The sequence below is a fragment of the Amblyomma americanum genome, chromosome 11 (assembly GCF_052857255.1).
Source record: "Amblyomma americanum isolate KBUSLIRL-KWMA chromosome 11, ASM5285725v1, whole genome shotgun sequence".
Classification (NCBI taxonomy): domain Eukaryota; kingdom Metazoa; phylum Arthropoda; class Arachnida; order Ixodida; family Ixodidae; genus Amblyomma; species Amblyomma americanum.
In genome coordinates this window covers 20,399,687-20,413,621 of record NC_135507.1, presented here as the reverse complement: position 1 = coordinate 20,413,621, position 13,935 = coordinate 20,399,687, and the positions used below count along the sequence as shown (strand labels likewise).

Sequence of the window (13,935 nt, the reverse complement as noted above, 5' to 3'; positions counted from 1 at the left end):
GCGGAAGATTCTGCAAGTACCTTGCCATCGGCGGTTGCTTGAGACAGGCGAGCTTCTCGTTTTGGGCCAGCTTGGTGAGCACCTGCAGGCTGCACGGGGACCACCATGTGGTGGTGTTGGACGTGCGCCAAGGACCCATCAGGTACTGGTCCAGAGAGCAGTCGCGGTTAGTCGGAGGACCGTCGTGTTGGACGCCCAGGCTGCGCGTTAGAAGAGATTACCAACCGCGAGCTGAAGTCTAATTATATTCCAGCTGAAATCAAGACGATTAATGTGCAAGGGCAGGACGCCTAGTGCCGACAAGACGTCGCCAAAGATGTTTTTAGGGCAGCAGGGTGGTTTCTACGAGGAGGCAAACATATGGGGAGGTATGCGGGAACTGAGAGGTCGGGGCTAGTGCTTGAGAAGGGTTAATTGGACATCTCTGGGAGATGCCTTTGTACTGCAGTGCAGATGGGCGTTGCTACACGTCACCAGCGGGCGTTGCGCTCGCACTGAGCATTCTATACATCCCATGCATTCCGCTTTGGTTAGTATGCTGAAAATAGCACCAGATCTCCCGCTGAAGAGTTTTGGAGTTTTTTATTTTTCGTTGCAAGATCACCGTGACCAATAACTAGCAATTGGTCCTTACCATTGGTTTGTGCAAATTTAAATGTTAAAAAAAATTAATGAATAAATTTCAGCTTATTAGCTACCTAATTAGCATCTTTTTCAAAATAAGTTACGTGCGCGGCAGGGCTGAGAGTTTGTTACCGAAAAGGTTTTCCTTTTATTTAGACCATGCAACTTTTGTGATTACTTGAACGCGTTCACTGAGACACCGTGTGTATTGAATAACTCAACGGCTTTGAATACTAGCGAACCCATAGTAGTAAAACATTACCATTCTTTCCATTTGAGGTTATCTTCCACATGAAATGATTCGTCCAGGACACGCTCTACTGAAAACAAAACTTGAGGAAATATTTGCATAAGCCTTTTGTGGTGGGCTTCTTTGCTGTGAGCCAGAATGACTGATTGACTGTGGCACTTGGCCTTGTACAAGAGCTTGTTCATAACAGAACGGTTACGGGTGCAACGCTTATCTCAGCTGTAGTGACAGATGTGCCGAGAGAGTCCATGAGCAGAGCAACCGGCGCTGGTCGTTCGTATTTCGTTTCAGTGCAGCATACAAGCTCACTTGTGGGCCAATTCGTGGGCGGCGACGTTGCTTGTCTGGAGGCCGAACGTGGTCATGGGTCTGCGTCTCGGGTTCGTCGAACCGAACTCGACGACCACGTTGGCAAAGCCCTGGGAGCAGGCGCCGCCCAGGTACGCTTTCCCTGCGAACAGAGCGCGACGCCGGCTGCCGTGTATAAGAAAACAGCTGGAAGGGAACGCATCATTTTTAACAGTCGGTCGTAAAATTACCCAACTGGCTGGAGAGAAATGACGTGACCAGACAGGAAGTGGTGTTACTTCCGGTGAAGGCATCAACAGCCTCTATTGCTATCGTATTGCCGACGCGTAATGTAATTAGGGGCCTCCGTGAATTGTTTTCACCTGTCATGCAATAGTTATTTCATTTTAAATGAAAACCGTTACTTGAAACAGAATTCATCTCGAGGTTCTCAGAGATATCAGGTTGCACCCATGATAGCTAAAACTAACTAGTTTAATACTCCGTTTTCCCCAGAACATTAGCTGAATGAAATTCCGGGCTTCAGGCATTTTTACAAGCAAGCAATCTGCGCCCATTTGAAAATTGTTTGGTCCGTTACTTACGCGAATGGAAATACTGAATTGCCTTTTGTTACTCTATTATGTCGTTGACCTGCCGTTCCGATTTTCGGTGGCCGGAATACCCAAATTATTATTTTCGATGGAGACGAAATTCTGGAGGCCCGTGTACTGTGCGATGTCAGTGCACGTTAAAGAACCTCAGGTGGTCGAAATTTCCGGAGCCCTTCACTACGGCGTCTCTCGTAGCCTGAGTCGCTTTGGGACGTGAAACGCCCATAGACCCACAAACCCAAAAGCTTCATGTTCTCACTATTTGTTAATTTCGAGCTAATTGTCATAGGTTTGCATGGATTTTATACTCGTGGCTGTGCACGCTTATTTAATTGTTTTCAGATCTATTAACCATGGAGGGGCCTTACGGTCGACAGTATTATTCACGAGCTGACAGACTAACAAATTACAGAAAGCATAACTGATCCGTTCGTTACGCTTTCCACACAAAGGAAGGAATTTTCGCAAACTTAAAAGCAATGAAAAATGTTTAGCCGGGATGAGAATTCATGAAAGTTATTGTTATTTTCAACGCGATAGGAAATATGTCGCCTTGATTGGGCGTTTTAGGAAATTTGTTTTAGCTTGGAATGCCTATACAGGAATTCTGTCCCGGAACAAACTTTCAGTTGAGAGGTCGAGCAACCGTGGTCTGTCCTCACGAACACAACTGTCGTGTTTTTCATTAAGGTGCACGCATATTTCTTTCGTCATATGTCTTATATCCCAAGCAGCACAGGTAATGGGTCCAATACTGGAAAGGGTTGGTATCGCAGTGGTCGTATGTAGGACCAGTCTTTGCCAATACGTTTCCTTATTGACCCCATGCAGCATGCTCTCTCTCTGAAGCATCCATAGAAGTATGACGGTGCCGACGGGCTCCTCAGGATGCTGTTGGAGGCTCGCCAGATGTGCAATCGATAGCTCGGCGCTTCGATACGCTGAATAGGCAGCGGCCTTAAGTTATCTTCATCGCTATCACTTGAAGAGAGATGACGGATCACGCTTGGGCGCGAACATGCAGGACTTTGCGAGAGATCCTGGCTGATTTCAATACAAATTATCTTTTTCTTAAAATTGACGCTTCTGGGCGTTGCCACACTGCCATTGGGCTGTAGCAGCGTTCCGTTTGGAGAATTTAACAGAGGCAGCTTACAGCGCATGCGCAGCACAGCCTGGTACGCACGTATTGTCAGTCGAGATGTGAAGAGTGAAAGGGGTTTATAATGCGAATATTTCCATGTCCGTAGAGTCCATCTGCCAAGCCATTGTCCAGAAGGAATTTTTTTATGGAATAGAAAAATGAAAACGCATACAAAATTTAGTTTCCCTCACCCAAAACGCTGGTGTCATTCTTGTCGTCCTTCGGGGCATGCATGTCCTTTCTAAAAGAGAGATAATTGAAAAAAATCAGTGATCTTTAAACAAACTCGTGTTTTATTCTTCAGGACTCACAGGAGCCCGGCAGCAATTCCTTTATGTAGGAATCGCTGGTTTATACAGCGGCGGAATAAAGTAGGCGCACCACGCTGTTGCATTCAAGCACTGTATTTAAATGTTTCCTGTTTGAAATTCAAATCTATGGCGTGTGCGTGCTGGTAGCGATTGCTGCTGCATCTTCTAATAAACACACATTGTGTTTGCTCATGTCTGTTAGGGAGGGCATTGCTGCACTTAGAACAGAATAGCGCGTTCCGACTGCTTACTTATTTGATTATACTGCTAGCCCTTTTTGGGCCGATACAGGGTCAAAGGTTAATGCAAATGACAGTTTGGCTTTCAGCGCGAACACAACGCACAGAAACTAATTAAATGTCCAATGCAGCTAAACTCAGGGAATTCTAAACACGGTGTGCTTCATATAAATATGCCCGCTTATGTCCTCACCTGCGCTTGTCAGTTCTATGCTCACAAGTAACTTTACTGCAAAGTTTACAACCGCATTATTTCGAAAGATGGTTTCGCAGTCAGCCGCTGCAGAATGTTTGAAGGAGTTTCCACTGCATCCGAAAAATTTTAATGCCGGAACATCACCTACTGCACAGTTAGTGACCTTGGAGTTTCTGGGACAACGTGCGATCGAGCCAAATGTGATAGAAAGCGAGGTGCAGTATTTGCCGAAAGAAACCATGCCACTGGGTTTGCTTCACAACCGTATATTGGAGCCCTTACGTCACCCCTGAAGCCGAAAAGGTGTCGAAAGGTGAAAACAAGGGTTCTCCTTACCTTACACACATGCAGATCTCAATGGAAGCCACAAATACTCCGATACACGGCTGAGAAACACAACACGTTAACTGGTTACCTTTGCCAAAGACGGTAAACACGGCGCTAAATTTCTATTGGAGCCCTTGAGACGTGCTACATATGCAGGCAGTTTTTATTGCTACCGGCGGCGAAAGGATGGACGGATGTATTTCATACCACCCCGCATGTCGGTGAAGAAAGCCAGCTCCGAAAGCCTCGCCTGCCCCTGCCTCACTCACTGCACGCGTCAGCCGTGCACGGGTAGTGAGGCAGGGGGGAGGAGGGGGGGGGGGGAAGGGTTAGATCCGTGGGTTGACGGAGCAGCTGCGCAAGGCCTCCGCCGCTGGCTCTCCACCGAAGGTTCAAGCTTGACACTTCCCGTTTTTCAGCCTTGCTATAGTTGGATACAACTCAAGAAGGAAGCGTCTTTTCACCGTCAAAGAACCCCTTGCAGCCAACAGCGTCGGCCGAATGTCATAATCCTGCTATCGTGGCAATTCAGGGAGTGGCAGATGTAAGGGGATATATAGTCCCCTCCCTCCTTGGTCTTATCGGGGGCTATCCATTGGTCAGGGATAGTCATGCTAGCAGGTTCACGAGAATCGGCCAACGCCATTTGCTGGAGGAGGGTCCTTTATGGGATAACAGCCGCTTCATTATTGAGTTGCATCAGACTACAGTGAAGTAGTGCTTTTCGACCTAAAGAGCGAAAAACGCTTCGCAACGCACCCCGTGAGCAGGAGCGCGACATCCCAGTGTCCCGGCTGTCCATCGGGTGGGTTCTCCAGGGCGGTGAAGTTGCTGAAGCCCTTGAGCAGCTTGTCCGCGTCCGACGACTCCATTAGGGGGTTCTGCAAACCCGGAGGAGGAAGAGGTCCCACGCTTGTACGCACGCGTAGGACACAAGTGCAGTGTACTATACGAATGTACGTGGATTATACCTTCAGTTACGTTCATAGCGAATGGCGTACGAGTTTTCTCCATAAGAACGGACGACCGAAACACGCGGGCGCGGTTGGTGTTCGCATGGCATCTGGTTCACGTCCGGACTGGTCCAAAATTGGGCCCACTAGGGGGAACTTGCGCTGAAGTTTGCCGTGCCGATTACAGCGCCATAACACACTGCCTAGAGAGAAGAACAAACAGTTTTGGGTAGTACTACTAGTACTTTTCCGCGCCGCCTTCAGGCGCTTATTGGCGTGAGTCTCCGCGCTCTGTCGAAGGCGCACGTAACGTGCGTCAGCTATCTGAGCTACGCCGAGAGAAGCTAGGCAATTAGTGCTGTCAGCCAAACGCGGGTATCTAATCGCGCAGAATGTGTTCTCGCATTTGCAGCGGCCCGAGCGGCTGACAAGAGCCGTTTTGAGTCACCGAATGGAACAATTGCAGTGCCACCTTGGCAGCGCATGCAGGTTCCCTAGAAGGTGGGCGGATGTATCGTTGTCGGCCTGCTCTGCGCACGGCCGCGCCCCGCGCTTCACTTTGGTTTTCGTACACTCCTTTGCTGTTGTGGCATGTTAAAATTGGTTGCACTGCTGGTCAACAATGGTAATCACAGCGCTGGGCCAATGTCCAGTGAAGAGAGAACATATATTCAGTGCTTTTATTGACACATTTTATCCTTCCCATTGCTTTCAACCTAAAAGGGATATTTCTCAAAGTACACTATATGTACTACATGCTATTCATTCCGTACAATACAGATAATGTGCGTCGACGCTCCAGCGGTATTAAGCCTACCTCAAACGGCACATCTGACATTTTCGGTGCATCATTTTGTGCACCATTCACTCAAAACATGTGCAATCTTTCTTAGCTGCATACAGTTCATGTAGGAAGTGCCTGCACTCATCTCAAGTAAAATATATTAAGGGATTTAAGCCGCTGCAAACCAAGTAAATTTAAGCGTAGTAAAACGTGGTGCTGGGCAAGTCGGTAAATCGTACTTCAATATAAAATAATGCACAGAAAAGAAGGCTAATGAAGGGCGGCGAATTGGTGGGCAAACAGGACGGGGAAAACACACAATGAGATAAGCCCCCTGTGTTAGGAATGGGCAGTCATAAGCAATATAAGAAGGAACAAGCCTTTTGCACAAAACTACAAATTACCTTTCTATACCATCACTAAATCTTAAAATGACTATTGCGTATTATACGCTAGGACGAAAAAATGTGTGCTTGGCACTTATAATCATGGAGTAATTCATAAATTAATGCTGAAATATTGTTCGCTCTCATATTGCTCACTACTGTATTTGAGCAAAACTTGATGCTTGGCTAGTTGGTAAGGACATTAAGTGCAAAATTACGAGTAATAAGCGTTCTTCGGGGTTGTGCCGTCATTTCTGCCCTGTGGTCGTTTGCGTTGCACTATTTGAAAGCTAATAAGAAAAATCTTCACGTGCTATTAATGTTAAAGTGTAGGTGTAAAATCTGAGATCAGGTGCGCATTGTCTGTTCTCCGAAGTCGCGATCAAAAAATAGCGGTCACAGCGTGACGAAATCCCTCTGAGCTTACGGGTGGCGTCTCCAGCAAATCTAGCCTTGTAATGACGATGTGCATCTGCTGCTTCAGCCAAGGTGGCTTGTAGAAGACCTGGGCCTGATATAGAGAAACGAGAAAGAGAACATCATGGTAGGGAGCAGGCATTGTGTTCAACCGCTCTTAACAGAAATGAGTAATAAAGGAGTATGCTGTCATGTAGCGCTATCACTTTTATAAAAGGTAGTGTGCTAGAGGAGAGCTTACTCCGTTTATACTCACATGCAAAAATGATTGTGGGACCATATAAAGAACAAAAATAAATTGTCCCTGCCAGGCGCATTGGTGTTTACAGTGTCCCGTGTCAAAGCAGATCAGCACTCTGCGTGACCATATTGTGCTTGCACCTCTTCCTTTGATGGCCGTGGCGTTGAAACTTAATGCAACACAAAAGGCCATCTAAGCTTTCAACATAAGGTTAAACTATGCTTGGTTGTTTACTCATAAATCAAGCGTCAAATAAGCACGAATGCGACAGTGCATTGGACTATATGGTAGCCACGCTCACTACCTTATCGGTGTTAATTTCGCGCAGGGTTTCAGTGAGGCTTTGGTTATACTAATAATTTACATTTTTTATGCTTACGTATGACCGTTTGACATCCCCCTTTCCTTCCTACCCTTATGAATGCCATTGAACGGGAGAAAGTGAAGTCATTGTGTACTTGGGCGGGGGCGAGTAGAACACCTCTCAGTCAATGGCTGCCAGCCAACTCGAAGGAACACAGCGAGCCTACAGCCCTTCGACGGTCGGCGAGCGGCGGCGGCGACTCACCTGCGCCACGATGGCCTTGAGAGCCTCCAAGAGGTTGTCTGCCGACCCAAATGTTTCCACGAAAGACTTCTTGCAGTCAGCGTCGCAGAAGACTGCCATCTCCAAGACCAAGCCCGAAGTATTGAGGTTTAAAGCTAGAAGGACAGGATAATGCACCGGGGTGAAGAGTTAACTACAATAAATACACACACAAAGATAAGAATTCCGGCAGGAGACTGCGTTTTAGTTAGGTCGTGAAAATTACAGTAAATAGAAGAGCGCAGTTAGGCCGGCGCAGTTTGCACTCGTTGTGAATGTAGACAGCAATGAAGACTGCACTTTTTTTTCAATTACCAAGAATTTCGCACAGCTGCCAGCAAGTGCTGCTAAGCCTAGCTGCCGATCATGTTCTTTTTTCTAGGCGCTCAGTCATTCTCTGTCTATCTTACGTCACAAATGACGTCAGCGCGCTATTTTAGAACGTTCAAAGCCATGCGCCAAGTTGTGACAGCCAAGATAACTAGAAGCGCTTTCCCCAAATTCCGGGTAACGTTCGTTAAAACATGCGGAAAGTTGCACAAGACTGATTCTCGACAACTAGACAAGACGACCCACGCGTTAGGTGTCCCGTGATCCTACATAAGCCACCCGTGAAGAGCCTTTTAAACGCGGATCCTGACAGTATGAAAAATTCGTTAGAGTATCAAGACTTAACCAATTCCTTTCTGCCCGATTTAATCAGTAAAGACGGCTAGCGGAGCCCACCTTTCATCACTTCCTCGTCGGACAAGTCCTTTTTCGGGCGTGGACTATTCGTGGTCACCTCGGACGGGTTACGAGTGTTCTTCGTTGTCTCGGAGGCTGACGACAATGCGGTTGTACTGGAAGCGTACGTCACTTCCGCTGCCCCTGTCGGATGTGCCCCGCTGGTGCTCTTCAGCCGCTCCACTCCGTACGAGGGCGGCCCGGCAAACTTGAACGTGCTGATCACAGCGCTGGATGAAACTTGCGGATTCTGAGAGTTCTTCGGTGGCTGTGACCCGTATGTTTGGACGCCGTTGTGTGATGCTTGGCCATCGGGACGATTTTTTTCTGGTCCCCACACCGGTGGTGCTGCCTCCTGCCCCGGCGCAGGCAACGAAGATTCTGTTACGGGCTGCCCTACTGGCTTTTCCATCGGGACGTCTAAAACCCATTCTACCTGCTTTACTAGGGACTTCTCTGTGGGGCTATCAGAGGTCGAGTCCGCAAATTTAGCTCCAGGCTCCTCTTCTAGCGTGGCTACAGTCCTGACTGCAGGCTTCAATGCGGGCTTGGGAACAGGCTTGGTTACAGGCTTGGCAACAAGTTTGGATACAGGCTTGGCTGCCAGTTTTCTCCTGTGATTCTTGCGTTTAGCGATCGACTTCACTACAGGCTTTGCTGTGGATTTGGCGGACTGCTTTATTGCGTGCTTACGCTTTGCATTTTTCACGTGTTTCACCAAGCGCATATTGGCGGGCTTGTGGTTGTGCCGGGTGCCGGGTTTCGTTGAGATCCGCACGTTATGAAGTACCGGTTTCCAGCGCAGTGTCTGAAGGTACGGTGGAGGCCATTCAACGCTGTCAGATGTCGGCTCCATTGTCATGGGACCTGCGTGGAATCGCAAGTAGGAACAAGAGGGAAGAACCTTCCTTTCCGCAAATCCTCACTGCTAGAACTCCTCGAATCCTATTTGTAGCGTTGGGTTTACGAGCGATCAAAAGCTGCCCTAATGTCATTGCTTTCAAGGCTTTCTCAGTTTTTTTGTCATGCTTATACTGCTCAGGTTTCCTAAGAACATGATACAGAAAACCGATAGCTAACGGCAAGAAGAACTAGCGGCAGCACGATATGTTAACCTTAATGTAAGTAACAGGGGTCATGTCACGGCGTAAATTCGGAGTTTGTAAACTGGTTTCCGCTTTATTGAGACCCTAAATTGGAAGATGATGGTAGGTTTTCGAAATTAATATGAGAAAGACAGAATAAACGCAGGTAGACAAAAACAGTTCATTATATAGGGAGGTATTGCAAGTGGCTAGTGAGTACGCCAATACAAACGAAGTCTTTCACTTCAGGTGCGTACCAGGAGAAAGAAATTAAGACAAGAAAAAGAGGCAACATTTTATGCATTTGGCAGGCACTTTTAGGGTAGGACCCCGCCGCGGTGGCTCAGTGGTTAGGGCGCTCGACTACTGATCCGGAGTTCCCGGGTTCGAACCCGACCGCGGCGGCTGCGTTTTTATGGAGGAAAAACGCTAAGGCGCCCGTGTGCTGTGCGATGTCAGTGCACGTTAAAGATCCCCAGGTGGTCGAAATTATTCCGGAGCCCTCCACTACGGCACCTCATTCTTCCTTTCTTCTTTCACTCCCTCCTTATCCCTTCCCTTACGGTGCGGTTCAGGTGTCCAAGGATATATGAGACACATACTGCGCCATTTCCTTTCCCCCAAAACCAATTATTATTATTATTATTTAGGGTAGGAATATTAATTTACCGATAACCCTAAAAATTAACTATGTTCCCATTACCTTGCCAGTGAAATGTCAGGCATGATCCAGATGGACGTCCCTACATTGCCAGTCGCGATGGCAGAGAAGAAAAAGCTGGTGCTCGCTAAGTCGGCTCAAACTGTGATGTGCAGCGATCATGTCTTCGCGCTAGTCATCATTAGTGCTCCTAATGTGATAACACAACAATTAGACATGAATAGCATAAGTTTGCGGAAATGTAGCGAACACACAATGAAACAATGAAGAAAACAAGTTGAAAGGGCGTAAGAAACGCCACGTTGCGTACGAAATAACTCGCACGATAGATAAGTAGACACTGTCCGGGAGAAAAAAAATTGCCGGCAGGGAAATGGGATAACGAACGGGTTAGGAAGTTGGTCAGCGCACGGTCAGCGTTTTGTGCAACGAGGGACCCGCACTCACCGGGCCACCGCGGTCCCAGGAAGGTCAGCTTGGTGTCGTACTCGCCGCTCCAGTCACTGCCGTCGCCATCGAGGCCGCGCAGAGCAGCAGCACCTTTCCGGTGTCTTCGCGTGAACCAGCCCAGGTGCCTCCAGGTGTCGCCGCGGTGGCCACCGACGAGCGGCATGTAAGGCAGCTGCACCAGGCCCCGCTGCAAATGCGCGGGCCTCCACACAGGTGGCACCACCGTCGGCACCGGCTTCATCCACAGCGCTGCGAGAGTTCGGTACGAAGAACGTCGTGGCATTCAAAATCGCGAAACTCGGTGATAGCTAGCGCAAACGCTGTAGTTCCTCCTTTTTTAAGTATCTGCCCCTTTGTTGTAAAATTCTCATGAAATACATAAAAGAAACTAAGAAAGGAAATGTGAGAGGAAGCCCCCATCAAACCAGAGGTTATCGCAGGCAAAACCAATCGAAAATAAAAGGACACAAATGACGGCGGCCGGGTAAAGGTGGCTTGTAGGGCAGAGAGGCCCCAAAAGGGCGAATAATTAAGTAGGAGGAAAAGAAAAATGGTTGAGGTCCGGCGTGTCCAGGAGCTCCGGCTCCGACCCGGAGCAGGATGGTTCGGAGCAGGAACTCCTTGATGCAATTCGTTGTCTATATATAAGCTCCGCCACCAAAACTTCCTTATCGCGGTATACGGGAGGAAGGAACGAAGAAACGCAACCAGCATTGGGAATAAGCAACGCACGCGACTAAGGGGAGGATAACAGAGATGCCTTTCTTAAGGACGCTGTCGCCTCAAGTTATACGTAATGCGCTGCTGGTAAATCATCAATCGCAGTAAACTATATTTTCTTCGAATTTTTAATGGATTCATTACTTTTTCAAGCGGAAACGTTCTTGGTAATCCAAATGTTTTGTTCAGTAAAGGATGACTAGTAATCGGTTACTTTATATTCGAAAAACAAATCATAGCCACCAGTACAATTTCGAGAACATGAAAATGGTAGCAAACACCACTGCTAGCGCGGAATATTCCTTATCGATAGAGATACAGTGCTTGCGCTGCCGGAAAGCAGAGGCGCAAGGGTGTCCGTACAACCAAGCGCAAGCAGCCCTAGCTGCATTTAACTAGCCCCGTGTTCGGCGGTTCGCATTCCTTCATGAAATGTCTAACAGAATTGCAATGTTTAATGCACTCCAGTTTTGTCCCCTCACAACGCGAACAACTATGATGCGCGGCGCTTTGGTAAACTATCAGCTCGTGGCCAAGGTGGTCATACGTTACCCCTCCTCCCTGTCATCCAGCACGCGCATCGAATCTTCAGATTCACTCTTGATGTTTCCCGGGTTCGAACCCGACCGCGGCGGCTGCGTTTTCATGGAGGAAAAACGGTAAGGCGCCCGTGTGCTGTGCGATGTCAGTGAACGTTTAAGAACCCCAGGTGGTCGAAATTATTCCGGTGCCCTCCACTACGGCACCTCTCTCAGCCTTTCTTCTTTCACTCCCTCCTTTACCCTTCCCTTACGGCGCGGTTCGGGTGTCCAACGATATATGAGACAGATACTGCGCCATTTTCCTTTCCCCCCAAAAACCAATTATTATTATTTATTATTGATGTTTCCACAAGAAAACGTGGGGAAAAAAATTGACGAAAACTTCAAATACAACTACTGGTAAATATTAACAGCGTAAGAACTTCAATATTCAGCACATAAAGACAACCGCACCGGCTCATTATAGTCTGTGAATATCTGTCTTACGTTAATAATAGTGGGAAGAAATATAACGTAATATGATTCGATTACTTCTTGTAACTTTCCAGTTACATCTGTCGGGCTATAACTAACCGCTGAAATAGAAAACATTTCGGAAAAATTAATTGCATTTGTAACCGGTTATTGTTTGCTGTAACATGTGCACAAGACTGGCATGTGAATCAAGTTCCACACGTCACCTGCGCGCACATTCGACACGGCAGTCGCCAAGTTTTTCGCATTACGTGACATGCAGTAAACGCTGTAAATTTTGTGCACTAAACCATGCCTATAAATTCTAGCAGACTGATTTTGCAACAGAAAATAAGTTATGAACGCAATTTTTTTTCATATATCATAAGACTTCACTATAGCAATCAATATAGCCGCATATCTCCGCTCAACAGGCTTGTATTCTTTTTTTTTTTGCTATTAAGAGTTTTTGCTATCATCAGAAACGTTCTCCATTTGTTTTCTATGGCAGTCGTAACTACTCGGTGTGGGCGGTGGGCAAAGTTTAAATAAAACATTTTGTTACGCATCGGAAAAATGGACCGTTACCTCCAATATTTACTCAACAGCCCCTTACAATATTGCCGTATTCAATTTTTTTTCCCAAGATTCCTGGACTGTGTGTGGGCGCAGAGTTCCGTTTGTGGTGCGAAAACCATGAATGGTTCCCGCAGCGTTTCTCTGCTGAATCATGCGAAAGCAGGACCTTCTAGTAGCTCTCTAGTCCTATACATGGTTTGCACTAACGTCGTAGCTAAGAACCCTGGGATACTGTTCCGCCATGTTGGTGCAGTCACAGCGGCCGTGGTGCAGTTCATGCAATTCGCGCGTACGGTGTACTTTCGACGGCGTCGCGATGGTTATCTGCGCTGTTGTTGGATTCTCCAACCGCACTTGTTGGGAGAAATCAACAAACACAAACTTTTTTCGTCTCCCAAAGATCATCGAGCATCAAGGTGACCGTACGAAAGCTTTATGCGCGAAGCGACGGGGGGTGTGGCTGGCTCGGATAAAACGCGCCGAGCTCAACACCGAAAGGACGGGCATACGTGTTTGGAGCGCCCACTTCGTAAAAGGGAAGTCCGTCGCATATGCGCAATGTTTATCTACGTGCATGACGTGTAAGCACAGCGGAACATCTCATTTTAAACAAATTTCTCTTGCATTTTGTAGGCAGACAATCAAAACTGTGGGAGGAGACTGGCCCGGACTGGGCCCCTACGCTTTTGCACGGCTACATCGCAAAACGTGGTGATCCCGTACGCCACGCTCGCGAGGCAAGACGACGGACCCAGATACATGCGGCTCAAACGGAGCGTCAGGCTGAGGAGTCGGGAATGGAGGCAACGAATCTGGACGTCGTTCCCGCTTCTCCGTCGTCCTCGCCGCGAGCGGAGCACGATGTCGGCGTAGAATAATAATAATAATAATAATAATTGGTTTTGGGGGAAGAAAATGGCGCAGTATCTGTCTCATATATCTTTGGACACCTGAACCGCGCCGTAAGGGAAGGGATAAAGGAGGGAGTGAAAGAAGAAAGGAAGAATAGGTGCCGTAGTGGAGGGCTCCGGAATAATTTCGACCACCTGGGGATCTTTAACGTGCACTGACATCGCACAGCACACGGGCGCCTTAGCGTTTTTCCTCCATAAAAACGCAGCCGCCGCGGTCGGGTTCGAACCCGGGAACTCCGGATCAGTAGTCGAGCGCCCTAACCACTGAGCCACCGCGGCGGGGGTGTCGGCGTAGAAGAATGCGAAACAGGTGAACGTCTCTTATTTTGTGCGTTTGGGGCCGGGTGCGGTGAAACAAAAAAAAAAGAATTGGGGAGTGGAGGAGGGACTGAGTTTTTTTTTTTCATTTATGTGGGGCACCCCAGATGTCACCCTCCTGCTTCTT

At 47.8% G+C, this 13,935-nt stretch overlaps 1 protein-coding gene across 1 annotated transcript in view; it reads right to left on the bottom strand.

The window, feature by feature from the left end:
• The window catches only part of LOC144110622 (uncharacterized), a 43,926-nt gene that overhangs the window by 22,512 nt on the left and 7,479 nt on the right, over window positions 1–13,935 (bottom strand). The window contains exons 2-9 of the mRNA XM_077643647.1: window positions 10,280–10,531; window positions 8,087–8,953; window positions 7,343–7,476; window positions 6,544–6,627; window positions 4,753–4,874; window positions 3,112–3,161; window positions 1,184–1,325; window positions 21–200 (exon numbers count right to left, since the gene is read on the bottom strand). Of these exons, the coding sequence (XP_077499773.1) occupies window positions 21–200; window positions 1,184–1,325; window positions 3,112–3,161; window positions 4,753–4,874; window positions 6,544–6,627; window positions 7,343–7,476; window positions 8,087–8,953; window positions 10,280–10,531 (1,831 nt within the window). The remainder of the gene's footprint in view (window positions 1–20; window positions 201–1,183; window positions 1,326–3,111; window positions 3,162–4,752; window positions 4,875–6,543; window positions 6,628–7,342; window positions 7,477–8,086; window positions 8,954–10,279; window positions 10,532–13,935) is intronic.